Raw genomic sequence first — 19,010 nt, forward strand, 5'->3', positions numbered from 1 at the left:
TTAAGATTACTTTAGAAAACTGCTCTCCTAGACCAAAAACTTCTAGAAGGCAGCGATCTCTCTGGCCCAGCCCACACCTGGTGCTTAACAGAGGGATGTGTGAGGAAAGCCTGGGGGTGGAGGGCAGGGCCAAGCCTAACTTGTGAGGCGAAGTCAAAAAGGAAACGAGGCCACCCCTCATGCCCATTTGTGGGTCGCCAGAACACCCTTGATTTTGGCTGACTGAGGCTAAAGCAAGACCATGGAAGGCAAGTTGAGGATGCTGGCTCGGACACCACAGGGCAGGGGAAGGGGGCTGCTCTCTTCACCTGAGTTCTGTCTCCAGTCAGAAGGGAAGGACATTTCCTTTGGAGGTGGATTTACCCCAAAGCTTCAGAACCCAACACTTACATGGACCTTTTCCAAGGCCCTGTGCCTATTTAGTTTTCCCTTCCCCTTCTTTTCTTATTTCTCTTCCTTTTTCTTTTCTTTCCAATCTATCATCTACCTGTCTGTCTATCTATCTATCTATCTATCTATCTATCTATCAGAGAGCACAGACATGGGGAGAGGCAGGCAGAGGAAGAAGCAGGTTTTCCACTGAATAGGGAGTGCGATGTGGGACTAGATCCCAGGACCGTGGGATCATGACCTGAGCTGAAGGCAGATACTTAACTGACTGAGCCACTCGGGCATCTCTAGAATGACCTTCTGACATGACCTAGGCCTGGCTCTGCTACCAGAAGCCTATAGGAGGGCATGGCTCTGTTCGGGGAGATCACACTTACTGGGAGGTTACTCAATGCCATGGGAGATGTAAGAAACACTTGGCCAGGGCTTGTCCTGAAGGTCACCTTCCTGTGCCTTAGTCCATAGGTGTAGGGGGAACATCTACTTTGTCCAGAACAATTCTAAAATAGAACGTTCATAGGCTTTTTTCCCCCTTTCACATATTTAAGTGATACATGTTCAACATAGAAAGTTTAGAATAGACTGTGCCTTAAAAAGAAGAATGACATATAATCCCATCATCCTAAAATAAGCACCTAGCCAGTGTTGACTATTTTAGTGAGTATTGTACATGCTGCTTCATAAACCTGTGGTCTCTTCTCTCCACCTGCTCAAGCCTCTTTCCCTTTGATTTCTCAAAACCACCACCAGCATGGCTGTCTCTTGCATCTAATGGTTTCAAGGTTTAGGGTGACAAAGAGAGGGATGACTTAGCTTTAGGACACTGCCCAGTTCAGCACCGGGAATCCCTGTTCTCAGCAGAATGGTGTGCGCTGGACACTCCACACCTGGCTGTCTGTGGTTCACATCCTCCTTCCCTTCCCTCCCTTTGCCCCTTCAGGGAATATTTTAGAAGGCTCAGAATAATTTAGCTCTCTGTTTCCCGCCACCACCTTCTGGTTATACTTCAGGACTTATTTTTTCCTCATCCAAAGGGTCCCCAGATGGTATTTTTTTTGACAAGCAGGAGGCAGGAGGTCTGTTGGTCACGTTCCATGGTTACTTGGCCAGTCTTTGCAGGTTCAAGGGTCTACTGAGAGATTTAGTGTTCCCACTGAAATAACTAATGTGTCTCTCCACCTGGCTGCTCCCATCCTCTACCTTAGAAAGAGTTCAGGTTGGGTTTTTGTTAATTTGTTGTTTTTTTTTTTTAATAAAAGATTTATCTAGGAGTGCCTGGGTGGCTCAGTGGGTTGAAGCCTCTGCCTTCAGCTCGGGTCATGATCCCAGGGTCCTGGGATCGAGCCCCGCATCGGGCTCTCTGCTCAGTGAGGGGCCTGCTTCCTCCTCTCTCTCTGCCTGCCTCTCTTCCTACTTGTGATCTCTGTCTGTCAAATAAATAAATAAAATCTAAAAAAAAAAAGATTTATCTATTTATTTATTTACTTGAGAAAAAGAGCCCATGCACGCATGTGCAAGAGGGGCAGGAGAGGGAGAGAGAATCTCAGATTCCTTGCTGAGCGTGGAGCCTGATGCGGGGCTTGATTCCACAACCCTGAGATCATGACCTGAACCTGTACCAAGAATCAGGCACTCAACCAGCTGTGCATGTTTGCTTGTCTTTAAAACTGACTTTACCCTTCTGGCTACAGCTCCATTTTATCAAGAAAAAAGTGACACTCAAGGGGGATGCAAAGTATAGACCTGAGCGTCTTCAGTGATCATTGGGGCTGTGAGAGCAGACTAGGGCCTGGAGCCAGTGGATGTAGGGAGAGAGGGACAAGGAGGTGGAGGGGCCCCAGGAAAGTGGCAGGTCCCGGGGGCAAGGAAGATAAAGTGGAAATCACAAATTAGAAGTCACAGGCAGCTTCCTGCCCAGATGTTCTGTTTGGTCAGCACAGTTCAAAAATATAGACATGGTGATTTATTATAAAATATGATTATTTATTTAAAGAATCCCAAAATAGAAAAGAGAAAAAAAAACAACAAACTCCCAGAGTCCTGCCACTTGCTCACAGCATTGACATTTTGACATTTTTCTTTTAGTTAAAAAAAAAAACAAAAAACAAAAAACAAAAAACTAATAAGATATTTTGTTTTGTTTTTACATAAAGTCCAATCACGGTGTCGAAATGATTGTTTTGAATTCATTTGAAGCCTTCCCTTATTGGGCAGGGGACACCTTTAACCAAACGTGAGCTGTACCATCAAAAATTATGAAATGGAGTCAGATTTAACAAGGGGCCCCTATGTGAATTATTCCTGGAAACAGCATCTCAAAGTCAAGGCCACTGTTCCACAGAGGGAAATGCCACTCTAGGCCTTCGTGGTCAAGTATCACTTGGCCTCTGAATTCTCTGTGATCTCAGTATCTTCAAATGTTTTAAAACTAGCAGTAAAGTGTCTTAGCTTAGGTTCCCTTGAGAGCTGACCCTGAGACCAGGGCTTGGGTTCAAGTTGTTTATGTGGAGATGCTTTTACGAGTGGCGAGCAGAGAGGGGTGAGTCTGGGAGGGAAGAGAGCCCAGACAGGACGAGTGTGAGCAGGTTACCTCTCCGGGACACTGTGTAGAACAGACTTCCCGCCGAGGTCCCCCTGAGCAGGGAGGAATCTGAGGGGTACCTATTCACCAATGCCTGCCCCTCAAGAACAGTAACTTTTGAGGGTAACTCCTCCTATTTTAGGCCTAACCAGCATAAAGACCAGAAAATACCCTCCAGCAGGGAGATTCAGGGGCTTGAGGGAGGAAGTCTTTTGTGTAGTGTGAGGGGACTGCTCACTTACATGGCAGCCGTCTGAGCTGAGGAAATGGAACAGGGCAAGGAGAGCATCGCCTTCAGCTGCCTACATGTGAACAGCAGCAGATTTCTCACAAAACTCTGGCTTTCTGACTTCTCATAAAAATATCAGACAATCTGGGCTCGCATTCCCACAGGGAAGGGCAAGCTGCTGTGCCCATCAGGGGAAGAGTTGCTCGCCACCACTCCCTGTTGCCTCCTGCCTGAGGCCAACAGTTAGGGGGTTTGTCTGTTTTATTCTCAAATACGCAACCGGCTTCCCTCCACGTTACTTGCCTGGCGCCTCCGGGAAGGAGCCCGAGGTTGCTGTCCTGTGAGGAGGAGACAGGCCACGTAGCCTTCAGGCTGGCGTTTGGTTTCCTGGGACCAAACCTTTAAATATGAAGCTGTAACAGAAACCTGGAGGCCTCTCTTGACAACCTGCCCAGCTCTCATTATGACATTTAGCCTGTGATTGATATTGTGTGTGTCATCGAGACCTTGGCAGTTAATCTCTGGGTCAAATCTATGGAAACCAAACAGAACAGATTTGTCTTCCCCTTCCATTTTGGCTGTGGTCTGGGAAACAGACACTCTCGGCCTCTCTGAGATTCAGAAATTTGGGAGCCACGCAGAGAGGGATGCACACAGGCCGCCTTCAGGATTTGGAAAGATTACAGGTCTGTGGTTTCTGGACTGTTCTGTGCTTTGTTCTCTCCCCCCATCAAATCTGCGCCCTGGAGGATAATAGATCCCAGAGCTCCTTCTGCGTGCCAAGCTGCTCTGGGTAGACCGCACCACTTCCTCTTCTGTCTGGAAATCCAGCCGAGGCTTTCAGCACGGAGATGGGGATGGGGACGGCTCCTTCCCCAGTGTAATGGTGGAGGAACGGCCTCGGCAAGGTGAGGTCAGCTTCTGTGATCAAAGGAGGCAGGCAGAGGTTCCAGAATGCAGTTTGTTCCAGCGTCTCCCTCAAATCACCTCTCGAAAGCCTCCTTTAGTGGCAGACAGGGTTGTTTGGGCTGGTTTCTATAACAGAAGTTTCTGGCCATCCCTGGAAACAACTCCTCCCTTTGTGACTGGAAACACCAGCAGGCAGGCCCCACAGCAGAGTTTGGGCCTGAGCAACCACAGGAGACTATCTGTCCTGCCTGGTGCCCATGGCTCACCTCCGCCCCTCCTCCATTAGCCGAAAGACTCAGTCCTGCCTCATCCGCTCTGGCTGAGTCCTTGTGAGCACAAGCCTTATTCACCCTCCTCCCCAGCCATCCACTCACTCATTCCATCCTTTCGCTACCTGTCAGACCCTCGGGCTCAAGAAATAAACACCAAGGAGCCATCGTCTGGCTCTTCTCTCCTCCACCAGTCCTGCACCTTTTCTGGGCTGGAGAAAGGGCTCCTTCAGTGAGAAGATAGGAAGGATGCTGGGCACCTTTATCCTTCTCGACCCTTCTGTTGACTCCCCAGCTCCTTGTCTCTTTAGCCACACTCTTGGGCAATCACTATCAATCTTCAGTGACCATCAGACTCATTTGGGAGCTTGTTAACATGCATACCCCGGGGCCCCTAGCCCCAGGCCAGGATGTAACCCAGGGATCTGTATTTCTAGCAAGTGCTGGATGATTCAGACAGAGGTAGTCTTTAGATCACACTTTGAGAGAATCCGGCAAAGGGTCACCTCTGTTGCCACCACGCCCAAATCAGGATGTTGCAGGAGGAAGTCACAGATCCTGGCTTCCCATGACCCCCAAAGACACACAGCTAGCTAGTGATCCTTTAATTTGTCTGCAGTGAACTTGGGAGAATCCCGTTCTTCAGAGCAGTTTTAGCCCTTTCCTTTTCTTAACATTTTTTAGTGAAAAATATCAAAGACACACAAAGAGAAACAGTAGCTACTTTGCAACCACCATCCAACCCCAACCACCACCATCCATGTCCAGTCCTGGCTCTTACCTACCGCCACCTCTACTCCCCACTCCATACACAATATACTGTTACATTTTCCCCAAGAATATTTTTGTAGCAAATCCCAGACATTTTATCATCTCATCTGTGAATATTTTGATATGTGTTTCTAAAAGGTAGGGACCTATGGTATAATTTAGCGGTCCTTGGAATTTCCTACAAATTGGTTGTTAGGTCTAGACTCTGAGGGCTCTGCTAAGATTCAGGTTTTCCTTTGGCAAGACTCTCATGGTGATGGTGTGTTGCCCCCACAGAAAGTCCACAACGTCTGATTCTCTCTTCTTGTGTGGTGAACAGATAGAGCTAAATGCCTATATCCAATAGTCGGTCACATGTAAAATGGGGTTGTCTTTCTTCTTTATTATCTGGAATACTGCTATAAGAGCAAGTTTCCCTCATCCACCCAGTAGTACAGTTTGTATCAGAAAGGAACAACAAATGCTAGGTTCTTTCCCTTTACTTATCTGTCTTCAAAATAATGAGCACTTCCCCTATGTCTTCCAACAATGAATAATGTTTCAAGTTTCATTATGATTTAAATGTTTGATGTGTTTCAGTCCATTGCAGTTATTTTTATTATTCATGTTCAAATTGTCGCCTTTTGACAAGTGGGAACCTCTCTGAGCTGTGTCCTAAGTCCTTTGAAATGATCCTACTGGTCTTTGAAGCTAGCAAACTTTATTTTTTTTAAGATATTTATTTGAGAGAGAGAGAGAGAGAGAAAGAGAAACAGTGTGCAAGTGTGTGGGGGCAGGGGCAGAGGGAGAGAGTCCCAAGCAGATTCCACGCTGCGTGTGGTGCCCAACGCAGGGCTCGATATCACAACCCTGAGATCTCCACCTAGCAGAAACCAAGAGTCTAGAGGTTTAACCGACTGAGCCACCCAGGCGCCCCAGGCTAGCAAATTTTTTTGCATTCTTCAAATCCCTGGCCGGCCCTGCTTCACACTGCATCCTCACCACACCCCTCCCCCCAGCAACTATTTCTTTCTCAGAAGACTGAGACCCTGTGTTACAGACATCCTCAATTTACAATTCTCCTTATCTGCAAAATAGAGATAATAATTATAATGCCTACCTCAGAGGGTTGTTAAGAAGATTAAATGAGTTAATAATTGTAAAGCACTTGGAACAGTGTCTGGCACAAAGTAAGTACCAAATAAGTATTTGTTAAATAAATAACACTCCCTCCCCATTACTCAACTCCATGTTTCTCAGTCTTGCTGCCCTTTTCTCCTCCCCTCCAATCTCAGAGCCTATCTTCCCCTCGGGCATCTCTGAGTCTAGATGCACCAGTCACTCAGCTCAGGGAACAAATGTTGCCCAATTCCACAGCGAATTCCTTTCCTTGGGGACAATGGAAACTCTTCTCCCACATTCCAGTTGCATAGTCTGACAAACTCTCCAAATATGCATTTCAATCTGCAAGCGCAGCTTTCCAGCTTAGAACACCTCTTCTGACCCCTGGTAAGTTAGCACAACTGCCAGCTCCCTAGCAGGAGAGCCACCAACGTTGCCTTCAACTGTCCTAATACGTCGAGGAAACCTCAGGCAGCCAAGCCTCTTTCCACCCCAGGGCTCCTGAAGCTCCCAGAATGTGCATGGCTGCTCGGATCAAATAGGCTCTTGATTCCCAGGTGTGCCCTTTCCACTGGCCAACAACTCCCTGTAGGTGTGGAGAATCACACGCCTGGCATGGCAGGAACCCATGGCCAGAGCCAGCAGATTCCAATCAGATAAGGGAAAAACTAGGCACCAAAGCAGGGCTAAAAGCTAAAAGAAAGGAAGCAAAGGACCATCAGCCTACAGGGATTTCTGAGGCTTGAAGTCTGTCTTAGGTCTGCTGCACACCTTCCTTGGCCCATGGCAGAGGACGGCCAGCCCTCTTGCACTGAAGGAGACTGGAATGTCAGTGACATGTTGCTTAACTGCCATCATGGCCCTCCTTAGTTACCCCTGCAGCCTGGGAAGAGTAAGTGGGAGCTAAGCAGGCATGGGAAATGCCTGCTGCACCTTAAGATCAGCTTATCCCTACCTCTTTTTGTAAAGACCATTCCCTACCTCTGTCTCCTGCTAACCCCAATCCTGACCCTCTCTCATGACCAATTGCAGGAAGGAAAGAAAATCCCGTGGCTCCAAAATGACATCCCGAGAACCAAAGACAAGCCTCCAAAATGCCTACCCATCTGCCAAGAGGCTGCAGCCGAAGAGGGAGGGGGAGGTGGAAGAGGAGGAGTACTGCACCCCAGGAGCCTTCGAGCTGGAGCGTCTCTTCTGGAAGGGCAGTCCTCAGTACACCCACGTCAATGAGGTCTGGCCCCAGCTCTACATCGGTGACGAGTAAGTGTCAGGGCCAAGCCCCACCTCCGACCTCACCCAGGAGAAGGGAGCCAGCTCTGCCCGAGGTCACACCCTTCACCGGCTCTTAGCCAGGAGTTGTTGCTTTTTTGGTTAGTTGTGTTGTGAAAACTCAGGGCTGGGTTTATCTTCACGGTACAGGAAACCCAGAGAAGGGGCTTATGCAACATAGACGTTTATTGCTCTTTCATACAAAAGAAGTCCAGAGGAAGGTGAGCTGGGGCTGGCATGGCGACCCCAGGGGCATCAAGGTGTCAGGCTCCTGTGTCCCTGCCCCACCATCCTGAGGGTGTGGCTTCCTTCCTCGAAGTCGCTACATGGGCCAAGAGTGCTGCTAGGACTCCAGCCACCATCTGTGGGATGGATCCAGGCCACAGAAGCATAAAGAGAAAAGAAGGAGCAAAAGGGCATCTTTCCAGAGGGACGGGTCACCCAAGAACTCCCTTGCCCCTTGCTGCAAAGGACTCTGGGAAATGGAGCCTTGTACTTTAGCTGGGTATAATACAGCAAGAACAGAGTCAGTCCTCAGATTGGTGGCACAGGAGCACATCAACTTAGGTGTTGGGAAGCACAGTAGGCCTGGCAAGGTTGAGGTCATCGTCTCCTCCTCTAGATGTTTATAGCCACTAGTTCCTACTCCTTAAACAACTGGGACACATCTACTATAAATAATAGCAATAGTAATAATACTTATCATTTATTGGCTGCTGTGTTCCAGGCACTGTGCTAAGCACCTTGCATGAATGATCTCATTTTATTTTCACAAGAGCTCAATGAAAGAGGACATCTAATTGCTCCCGCAAGGTACAGGGCAGTTAAGCCACTGGCCCAAGGTCTACAGCTCAGGAAGTGGTAGAGGGCTGGGATTCAAATGTGCTTCTGCCCAACCCAGAAGATTTTACCTTAACCAGCACTCCTACTCCTCCCTCCATTCCCCACGATTCCCACTCAGGTTCTATCTCCCCCTGGAACTGATGGCACAGGACCCCTGCATGTGGGACTGCTTAAAACCTAGAGATAACTACCTAGTCATGGGAAATCCCAGGGGCAGCATCTCTTGTCCTTTATTCTTAATATTTTTAAACTGAAAAAGTTAAAAAATTACATGCCCTTTTATACTGAATTAAACAAGAGGGTTGTAAAAACAAAGTGCATCATTTCCCTCTGTCCTCTCTTAATTCTCCTTTGAGTAACCAGTATTAAGCTCACCTGCGTACTTGCATTATTTTGTGTACACTATTGCAAACGTGAGGTCACATATACACACATATAAAGGGGCTTCATTCCTCTTAAACAATTTTTAAGTGGGGGAAGGAATCGTACTATTCTGTACTTTTACTATTCCGTAGTACTAGTGCCAAGCTGTAATTTATCCAATCATTTCCTCTTTGTGAACATTAGGGGAACCTCAGTGATGGGTATATGAGACTCCCTGTACTGTTTTCTTTCTTTCTTTTTAAAATAATAGCTTTATTGAGATATGGCTCACATTCCATAAAATTCACCTTTCTAAAGTGCACAATTCAGCGGCTTTATTACATTTGCCAAGTTGTGCAACCAGCATCACTCATTTGAAAGCATTTTCATCACCTCAAAAGGAAACCACCTCACAATCCTCCATTCCCTGTCTTCTTACCCACACCACCACCCATCTGCTTTCTGTTCTACAGATTTCTTATTTTAGGCATTTCATATAACTGGAATCATAAGGTATGATTTTTGTGTCTGGCTTCTTTCACTTAGCATAATGTTTTCAAGGTTCATCCAAGTTGTACCATGGACCAGTACCTCATTCTTTTTTTTATTACTGGATAATCTCTGTATTATTTTGGCACCTTTTCTGTAAACTCTAAAATAGAGTTCAAAATTAAAGAAAGTGCACATACACTTTGACCCCAATATCACTTTAAGAAATGTAAAGAAATAAGAGTATCAGTACGTAAGGAAATATGCAGAACAATGTTTATTTTATCCCTGAAGTAACAAAAAAAAGGAGGGTGGATCTGAATCTCTTATCTCTTAGTTATAAAGTATTACATAAATCAGTAAATATATGGTTTTCCTAGTATATAAGTAATTACATGGTTATTGTGTAAATATAGAAGTCTTAGATTCTCAATTTGTAGTAGGTTAACAAGAGGACCTTCCTCATTGCGTTGTATGGATTAAGTGAGATAGTATATGTAAAATATTAGTGCAGTGCCTAATACATATTGAGTGCTCAATAAAGGTTAGCTCTAGTAATAGTGATTAATGTAAGAAAGAAAACAAATCTATCAGAGCAATCACCAAAACCCATTACTCTGAAGCCACTCGTATAGTATTTCCTCCTAGACTTTCTGTGTATTTTATTTGTTTGTTTATCATTTTGGTTTTAAAACTTGCTTTTATCATAACCATATTGATAATTCATTTTATCTTTTTTCCCACATAGCATCTTTCATAAACGTTCTCCTTACTACATACTTCTTATACAATTATAATATAATGCTCTATATCAGATAATAATATATCAGGTGATATAAGGTCATTCTACTTAACCACTTCCCTATTGTTGGACTTACCAGTTAGTTCCATGTTCTCACCTTCGTAAATACTGCAGTGGCCATATTTATGCATAAAATCTTTTCATATTTAGGATTATTTCCTTATATCTGACCCAATTAATGGTATAACTGGGGGAAGGAGGATTAAGATTTTAAGACTTACACTGTCTCTGTGTCTTTATCTATACTATTCCCTTTGCCTAAGATGCCCTGCCCCTCATCTCATCTCTATGTCCAGATTCTATTAGGCCTCCTACAATGACCACCCAAATCACGTCTGCCATGAAGCTAGGTTTCCCCAATCCCCATCCTGAGAAGTAAGAGTTTTTCTCTGTATATTATATGCTGTATTTACATTTCCTACAGCTAATAACAGCTACATTGTATCATATACATCTTGCCATGTGCCTTGCCCTGTGCTAGTCAACCCTATGAAGGAGGTTCCATTATTACTCTCATTTTACAAATGGGCAAACTGGGGCTCAGAGAGTTCATCCATTTGCTCAGTCAATCAGTATTTCCTGGGCACCTTGCTAGGTGTTGTGGGGGATACAAAGAGGAAACTGAGGCTCAGAGAAATTAAGTGACCAGCCCGAGCTCATACCACCAGTAATGGTAGAATTTTTGTTTTAAAGATTTTATTTATTTATTTGACAGACAGAGATCACAAGTAGGCAGAGAGGCAGACAGAGAGAGAGGGTGAAGCAGGCTCTCCGCTGAGCAGAGAACACGATGAGAGGCTGGAACCCAGGACCCTGAGCCCATGACCTGAGCCGAAGGCAGGGGCTTTAACTCACTGAGCCACCCAGGTGCCCCAGTAATGGTAGAATTTATACCTAAACTCAGATCAAGAAAATGTGGTCAATCATAAAAAAAAAAAAAAGAAATCTTGCCATTTGCAATGATGTGGAAATGGATGGAACTAGAGGGTATTATATTAAGCAAAATAAGTCAATTAGAGAAAGACAAGTATCATGTGATCTCACTGATATGATGAATTTGAGAAACAAGACAGAGGATCATAGGGGAAGGGAGGGAAAAATGAAACAAGATGAAATTAGAGAGGGAGATAAATCATAAGAGACTCTTAATCTCAGCAAACAAACTGAGGGTTGCTGGAGGGCAAGGTGGGTTGGGAGGGATGGGGTGGCTTGATGATGGACACTGAGAAGGGCATGTGCTATGGTGAGTGCCGTGAATTGCGTAAGACTGATGAATTACAGGCCTGTACCCCTGAAACAAATAATACATTTAAAATACATGATATTTTAAAAAAAAAAGAATGAAAGAGAATGAGGTCAATCAGATAAAGGAGCACTTTTATAGCTGAGGAGGAGAGATCTGTAGAAATGTAGCAGGGAACAGAAGGAGAATGGGTAATGAAGTGGAAGGAGTGTGGGCTTCAGGTCTTGGCTCTGCCAAACACCAATTCTGTGTCTTGGACTATTTTACCTCTCTACACTCTAACAGAGATAGGGCTTATTTCATGGGGTGAAGACGAGATGAATTAAAACAAATAGAGTGCTAAGCACACAGTAAGTGAATGCTGCTAAGTGCCTGGTACTTGGAAAGCGTCACAGAAGAGGTGAATTCCAAGCAGGACCACAGAAGATGGGTAGGACTTCAACGGAGTTCTGGGCGGAGATGCAGGATGAAGAAATGAATGGAGGTGAGAATAAGCGAGAATTGTTTGTCGGGAACGCAGGGGGTAAACGTGGTAGAGGTCCACTCTCAGGAAGTCTAGAACTGAGCCATGTTTGACCACCACGTGGTCAGCTCAGATTTAGCCGTGCTACAGGAATAGGGGACCCCAAGATCTCAGTGGCCTACCACAGTAATGGCTTATTTCTCATGCACATGACATGTCCGTGGTGAGCCAGTTCGAACTCTGCTCTGCCTCCATGTCCCTCTAGGACTCGGGATCCGGGCTGACAGAGCAGCCCCTATCGGAGATACTGCCAGTCTTCTGGGAGAGAGAAGGGACTTGGAAAATCACCAGTGGACTCAGAAGTGACACATGCCATTTATGCCCACACATTTCAGGGGCCAAAGCAAGTCCAAGGCAAACCCTCATGTTATTAGGGCAGGAAAGTGTAACCTGACCTAGGGAGGGGCAGCAACTATTCCAAAGGATAATGCACCGCCTACCATGGCCACAGTCTCCTCTCGGTGCAGTGACTTTAGGCAGGTCCTTCCACCTCTCTGTCCTATGTTCTTATCTTGAAAAATGATTATAAGAAGATTCAAAGAAATAGGGAATATAAGTACATTTTGTATAAACAAATACAAACATTATCATTACGGTACTTAGTGAGAAAAAAAGCATGGGCAGATAGATCAGGGCTGGCTTGCATAAGGCTGAACACTGGCCCAGGAACTCTCTTCAGGAAGCCACGGAGGGTCTGAACAGGACAGACAAGTTCTAGTTACTAGAGTGCCAGACAACAAGTGTGATGCTGTAAGACATGCTTGCCTCCTTGACATCTGACCACAATCCTGCTTCCTTCAATCAGGAAAATGTCACTGCCCCTTCAGATCATTCCAGCGCTGCCTGGTCGAGCCCCCAAACACACACACACACTCATGCCCAGTCCGGGCAGGCTCCACAGCTAGTGTGTATGACCCGCGTGCGCTGCGGGGGCAGGGGGCGGAAGCCAGCACGGCACAGCGCACGACCTCATCGCTGCTCAGGGTCCCCCCTCCACACCCACTTACAAGGGTAATGAGACTCACACACGCTTACCGAGAGAGCGATGAGTTCCACCGACATGGCAACCACACGGGGTTATAACCCTGCTGAGAGCAGGCACGGCTGCCTATGTTTCTCCATCTCTTCGAAGGTGTTGCCCAAGGCCCCAGCAAAAAACTCACAGCAGGCTCCTCATGCATAAAGCCTGGGTTTTAATTTGATAGCTGCATTTAGGTTGAACTTTTCCTTTCCTTAAAAGCACTGAAGATTTTCGAAAGGCAATTATCAAGGCTTTGGAAGTTAGGGTGGTCAGGATCCAAGAGTGAGGACGGAAGCCCTGGGGGAGCCAGAACCGCTGGCCTAGACCAGTGATGCCTGGGACCTGCTGAGGACCAGACTTAGCCCAAAGAAGCAGCTCACTTCTTCTCCTTCCTCTCCCCTTAAGGGCCTCTCTATGTCCCTCCAGGGCTTCTTTATGGAGAGAGGCAGAATGGTCAAGCATCTGCTCCAAAGCCACGTGCCTGGTCAAATACTGGTCCCCCTGTGGCCTTGGGCAAGTCACTCGTGCTTTCTGACATTCTATTCCTTTCCCTATAAGATATGGATCCAGTGAGTTAATACGGATGCCACTCAGCACAGCGAGAACACACCCAGTATGTGTGAACTACTACAGATCCGGCAGGTTCTCGAAATTCAACTCCTAGTGTGAGAAGTAGGTAAAGAACAGTCATTGTGCTCTGCCATGAAGGGTCATTCTGTGCTAAGGGCAGCCTTGGGACAGAAAACAGCCCTGGTCACATTGTTTCCGTGAGATGCTATGACGAACCCAAGGTCAGGTTGGAAGGAAGGTCCCTCCTGATGGGTTTCTCTGGATCATGCCGCAACCACCTCCACAGATGCTGAGCTGACCTTCCAGGAACCCACATGACCTCAGTCCTAGGGAGGCAGTGCCACACCAAAACCCTAGGGGCCTGTGGCCAGAACTTCTAGAGCATTTTCCCAGTCTCAGCTTATTCCAAGGGGATTCGCCAAGTGGAGTGGTGACTACAAGTCCCCGTTGCTTACCATCCCAGGGAGGGCAGAGCGGACGCCACCACTCTGACCGGGTGAGAAGAAGCCACAGACAAGAGGGAGATCTGGTGGGTACTGACCGTGCTGGGTCCAAGGGGCTGGGCCAGGCAAACTGGCCACCTTTCAGGTATTCTCAGCAGAAGTCATTCTGGCAGGCTCAAGGCACAGACGCTCTCTCTCCCCACTCACTTCCCGCAGCTTGGTAGGGGATCCGAATTGGCCACAGGCAGAGCTGTAGGGTCAGCACTGAGTAGAGCAAAAGTCCCTTAATGGGATGCAGCGCCCAGAGTTCAAGCCTCCAGTGCAGATCGTCTTTATGTGCGGCCTACAGCAAAACATTTTCCGGTTCTGGGTCTCAGTTTCTTTATTTGTAAAATAAAGGGATGATTTCAAAGGTCCCTTCCAGCTCTAGAATGAAATTCTTTAAGAAATGTGCTATTAAATAAATTAGGCTTTATTAGGTTCAAGCACATACTTGTTTTATTACTTTTAAGTCATTCAAATTAGATTCAAATTAGGTTAACCAAGTGTTGCCCTCCAGAGAGCCAAGGACTGGCGTCAATGATGAGATAAGAATAATTCATCGCCTCTTATCAATCAGCAGTCCCTAAATGGGTGCTTCAAAAGTGCTTGAGTATGCTTGAAAGCACTAAGTTTCTGTAATTTAAATATTCTCCCTTTAATCTTATTCACATCTTTCATTTGCTTAGCAAAATCTTTTTTCTCTTTTCTTTTTTTTCCCCTGCAGTCAGCAGGAGGGGAAATATCCTGGCTACTGTCAAAGTGATTGCAAATTCCCAGGCAGGACAGCCTCCCATAGGCTTGGCTGAAGCAAGAAAATTGAGAAATCGCTCTTCTCCCTTCCCACGTCAGCATCCCTGTGAGTCAACACTGAGGCAGGTGTTAAGTTGCTCTGTCACCTGAGTGACAGGGCTGCTAAGGAGCTCTCCATTTTTATTAAAATACAGTTGCCTCCAAGGTCTGGCTTTTGGGGGCTCATCAACAGCCGGCTGCCAATCCCCACAAAGCCGGACCCCTCCCTGTGGCTGTCCCTACTCAGGCTGAGCATGCTTTCAAGGGGTCTTGCTATCTTACCTTTTCTGCTTTTCTCCTCCCAATCAGACCAACAGCCTCAAAAGGAGAGGCATCTCCAGGCCTGGCCTGTAGCTGAGGAGGCTGGAAAGTGAGGTGAGAGCAAATCAGCCAGCTGAGAGGGCCTCTGACTGGTGCCCTGGAGAGCTGTACCTTTTCACGCCCCACCCACCCCCCAAAAAAGAAGGAACTAATTCAGCCTCAAGGCACCAAGCAGAGCTAACCTTGACTGGCTTCTCCAGGGTGGGTTTCTCCATGGCTGCTTTAGGAAGCAGTGAAAACACAGCTTTACAAGGTTTCCAGTTAATGAGCTGAATGTTAATGGAAAGAACTAGAAGACCTGGATTCTGAACCTCCAGTACCAAAGGTGACTTAGATACAATTGGGCACCAGTCATGGGCAGCATGAACAGGGGTACCGGGTTGGGGCTTGCCAGCTTCTCAGCATGGACCTCAAGCAACATCAACCACTTCCTTTCATGGGTAGCAAAATGCCTAGCCAAGTTATTAATACGGCATTATTTCTCAGTTCCAGACCTCTGAGTTCTTTTTCTCCTCTCAGCCTCCATCCCTGGAGCAGAGGATGAAGAAGTTTCAAGACTTTAAAATCCTGGGGCCACCTTATTTCTTTGAGTTGCCAGTGTCTCCCGACAACTAAGGAAAACATCAATAAAATCATGGCATACGCTTTTGTATTAAATGAATATCTGACTTATTCATTACCAAAATTTACAGGCGAAAAGAAGAAAAATTCTCCATCATCTCCTTACCCAGGGAGAGCCACCGATAGATAACATTTTGTTGTTCCTCTTTTTACAGCTTTTTTCCCCTTGAATTTTTCTTTTAACCTTTCAAAGAAACTAGAGTGTTGCATCATTCAGTTTACAAGAATCTTGTAAGGAAAGTCGGTTCTGTTTAACAAAGAGAGAAAACTGCCGGTCCCAGAGGTTCCACTGTTTGAGCTGGAGCAGCAGTGTGTGAGCTTAACCCCTGCACCTGGCAGCCCGGTGCGTTAGGAGGAGCCTCAAAGGCAAAAGCTTCATCGGCAGCAAGTAACAAGAACACCCAAGAAACTAGAAAACCAAGGAATTTCCCTTCCATATCAGGTGAACTGACGGAGATCAAAAGCTAGAAATCTGTCCACTGTTTTGAAATCCACCAGCAAGGAGTAGGTATGGTCAGGACTCCGAAGGAGAAGGTCCCCATAATGCCCATGAAATGACACGAGGCCATAAATGTCAGACACATCCAAATGAAAAGGGTGCCAGATTACGGTGGGGGGCACGAAATCAGTGAGTTCTCCCAGACCCAGGGGGTGGAGAACCGTCCAATCATCTGCGGCCTTTCTTCAGCACCCACTGCAGAATCCTGGCAACATGGGAGCAGCTGGTTTCCCACCAAAAGGGAGCTGGGGGAGGGCTTGTGTGGATGTAGGCATGCGTGTCCCTCCTCCCCTGGGCTCAAGAACACCTGTGGAAAACGGGCTTTCGGGCAGATAGCGAGGCCTTTGGGCCTGGATTCAGGAGGGCACCAGGCGGTCTGGAGAAGTGGACTGTCAGGAGTGCTGCCCAAGAAGACTGCCCCACCAAGAGTGCTCTTATTCCCAGTTCCTCAAGGGGGGTTGAAACAAGCTTCCCAGAGGAACCTCAGGGGGACCAGAAGGAGGCTGGACCAGGCCAGATAAGGAGGAAGGGAGGGGAAGTCTCTGAATGAGGAAACTGGTCCCTGCCAGAAGGAAGTCATTTCCCTAGCCCTCCAATCTAGAGGAAGAATCCAGAGCCAGGACAGAGTTCACGGGGAGAGGAGATAAAGGGAATTGGGTCAAAAACAGAGATATGAAAAATACAAAAACAAAAACAAAAAAACCCCAGAGATATGGCAATGTTCTTCAAAAGTAAGCTGCACGAGTCCAGTAAATGTGTGAGAAAATGTCCAACCTCATTGCTAAAAGAAATGGAAATATGACATCTTTTTTTTTTTTTTTTTTTTTGCCTATGAAATTAGCAAGGAATAAAAATCAGGCTGTAAAATGAGCAAGCTTTCTGGAGGATAATTTAGTAACACATATCAAATATGTTTAAAAAAAGCTCATACCCATTGACCCAGCAATTCCACTTAAAAAGAAATCTCTCCTAAGGACATAATTAAGAGATGTGCCCAAAGAAATACAGCAAAGTTGTTCATTTATAGTGTTTCTTATAATACCCGCCACTACCCCTTCAGGAGAGAGATAAAGATAGAGATAGAGCGAGAGCAAGAGGGAGAGGGAGAGAGAGGGAAAAAATGTCCAAAAATAGGAGCTGGGTGAGGTAAAATTGAGATTTCCCTGTAGACTGGGACAGCATGCAGCTATTAAAGGCTATGTGTTGACAGAGGAAGATGTTTACAATGTAACACCATGTCAAAGCTTTTGAAACTTACATATGGTATCATACCCCCAAACGAATCTTTATATAAAATATATAAATCTATGCATAGAGAAGTAACTGGAGAATCTTACATCAAAAAGCAAATAGACTTCATCTCTAGGGCGGGTAGAAATACAGGTGATGTGTGTGTGTGTGTGTGTGTGTGAATAGGTTTTTCACATTCTGCACTGAGCATGTGTTCTTTTTATAATTAGATGATATATTTTGATGACATATTATTCCTTAAATAAACACATGGCTTACATTGGGATTTTTTTTTTTTTTTTATTAAACATCCAGAAACTAAGGCTTCTGCATCACCTAGGTTCTAAAGGTAAATTTCTAAGTCTGTTTTTTCTCTGGAGATTTTCTCCTCAGCAGAAGCACATTCCTTAGTCTCTTTTCCGCATAACATGTCTAAGCAGGCGGCTTTAACATAGAAGAAAACCACAATACAGGGCTAGGGAACTCCCCCCGCCCCCTCCGACCCACCCCACTCCCAGGAGTGGCAGCTGCAGAGCCCCCGGAAAACCTGCAGGGGGCCTCAGACACCCAGCAGGTCTGATCCTGCCCAGGAGCCCTTTCCTCTCCTTCAGACATAGCTAAAACCAGCTCTGCCGGCTGACTGTGGAAGTGTCAGGCAACGAGTTTTGTCACATATCTACCCTGATCCTTGACCCCCACAGCAGCAAATGCAAATTGCTATTTATTCAAACTGCTACTTGATTATGTTGAAACCCAGTTGCTGAACCCAGAGAGAACAGTCTTTATGGTGGGTAGGAACTTCCTGTCAAGGACAGTTAATTTTAATTTTTCCACTGAGCTCAACCTCAAAGTGAGGTTGATTGCTACTCAGCAAGATGGCCTGCATTAGTGGAAGCTTTAATTGAGCGCAGATCTATGTCCCAAAAGCATAATGTTTGTTGTATACATACTTTGGGACAAGAAGAAAAATGAAAAACAGGTCTTTCTGAGGAAAAATTGAAAGCAGAATGTGGTCCATAGTCAGGATGGCAGCACCGAAGACCAGCTGGGGGGTTTGGGGGAACACTCCACCATCCCGTGGCTCAGTTCCAATGGGCTCTTTGCAAATGTCTCTAAAAGCTCAGTGTCTGCATTTAGGTCTCTCTTTCCCAAATACTGGACTCCATCATGGTTCTTCTCATGACCAAGAAAAAGTTCCAGGAAAAGAGCAACAGATCAGGGGCCCTTGGCCAAGGGGCCATAGCATATGTTTCCTGCTGCAACAAGGCTCCTTTTGGCCCAAGGTATTGATCAGTATTGACATTCAATATGGTGCCGCTGTCTACATCCTTTTATAGGCGACCCTGACATGAGCCCTCAGCTGGAGCACAATGCCACTTCTGGCTTCTTGTTGTTATGGTTCCAGACCCCTGTCATCTCTTTCCTGAACTGTAGAACTGGTCTTTGCCCTGTTGATGGGAGATGTCGTCTTAAAACCTAGTTAGGATCACCCCTCCCCAAACACGGTCAAAAGCTGTCCTTGAGCCCCCCAAATACAGATCTAGGGACTTCCACCCTCCAACCCCACACTCCCTCTCCAGACCTTTCTCTCCCTTCCTCTCACATGCTATGCTCTGGCCAAATCAGCTTCCCCCTCCCGGCCCCCTTCCCAGTCCATCAGCATGGCCTGCCGTGACCCCACCTGCTCCAACC

At 46.3% G+C, this 19,010-nt stretch overlaps 1 protein-coding gene across 3 annotated transcripts in view; it reads left to right on the forward strand.

Annotated features, from left to right (window-relative positions):
* The window catches only part of DUPD1 (dual specificity phosphatase and pro isomerase domain containing 1), a 36,429-nt gene that overhangs the window by 3,951 nt on the left and 13,468 nt on the right, over window positions 1-19,010 (forward strand). For 2 of the 3 annotated variants that reach the window (XM_032839698.1, XM_032839708.1), the window contains one exon: window positions 7,283-7,510. In XM_032839698.1, the coding sequence (XP_032695589.1) occupies window positions 7,283-7,510 (228 nt within the window). Of the gene's footprint in view, window positions 1-3,558; window positions 3,887-7,282; window positions 7,511-19,010 lie in introns of those variants that run through there. The other variant, XM_032839709.1, reaches the window with a different exon arrangement.

This window comes from Lontra canadensis, unplaced genomic scaffold, assembly GCF_010015895.1.
Source record: "Lontra canadensis isolate GAN:19392208 unplaced genomic scaffold, GSC_riverotter_1.0 scaffold3, whole genome shotgun sequence".
NCBI classification, from domain to species: domain Eukaryota; kingdom Metazoa; phylum Chordata; class Mammalia; order Carnivora; family Mustelidae; genus Lontra; species Lontra canadensis.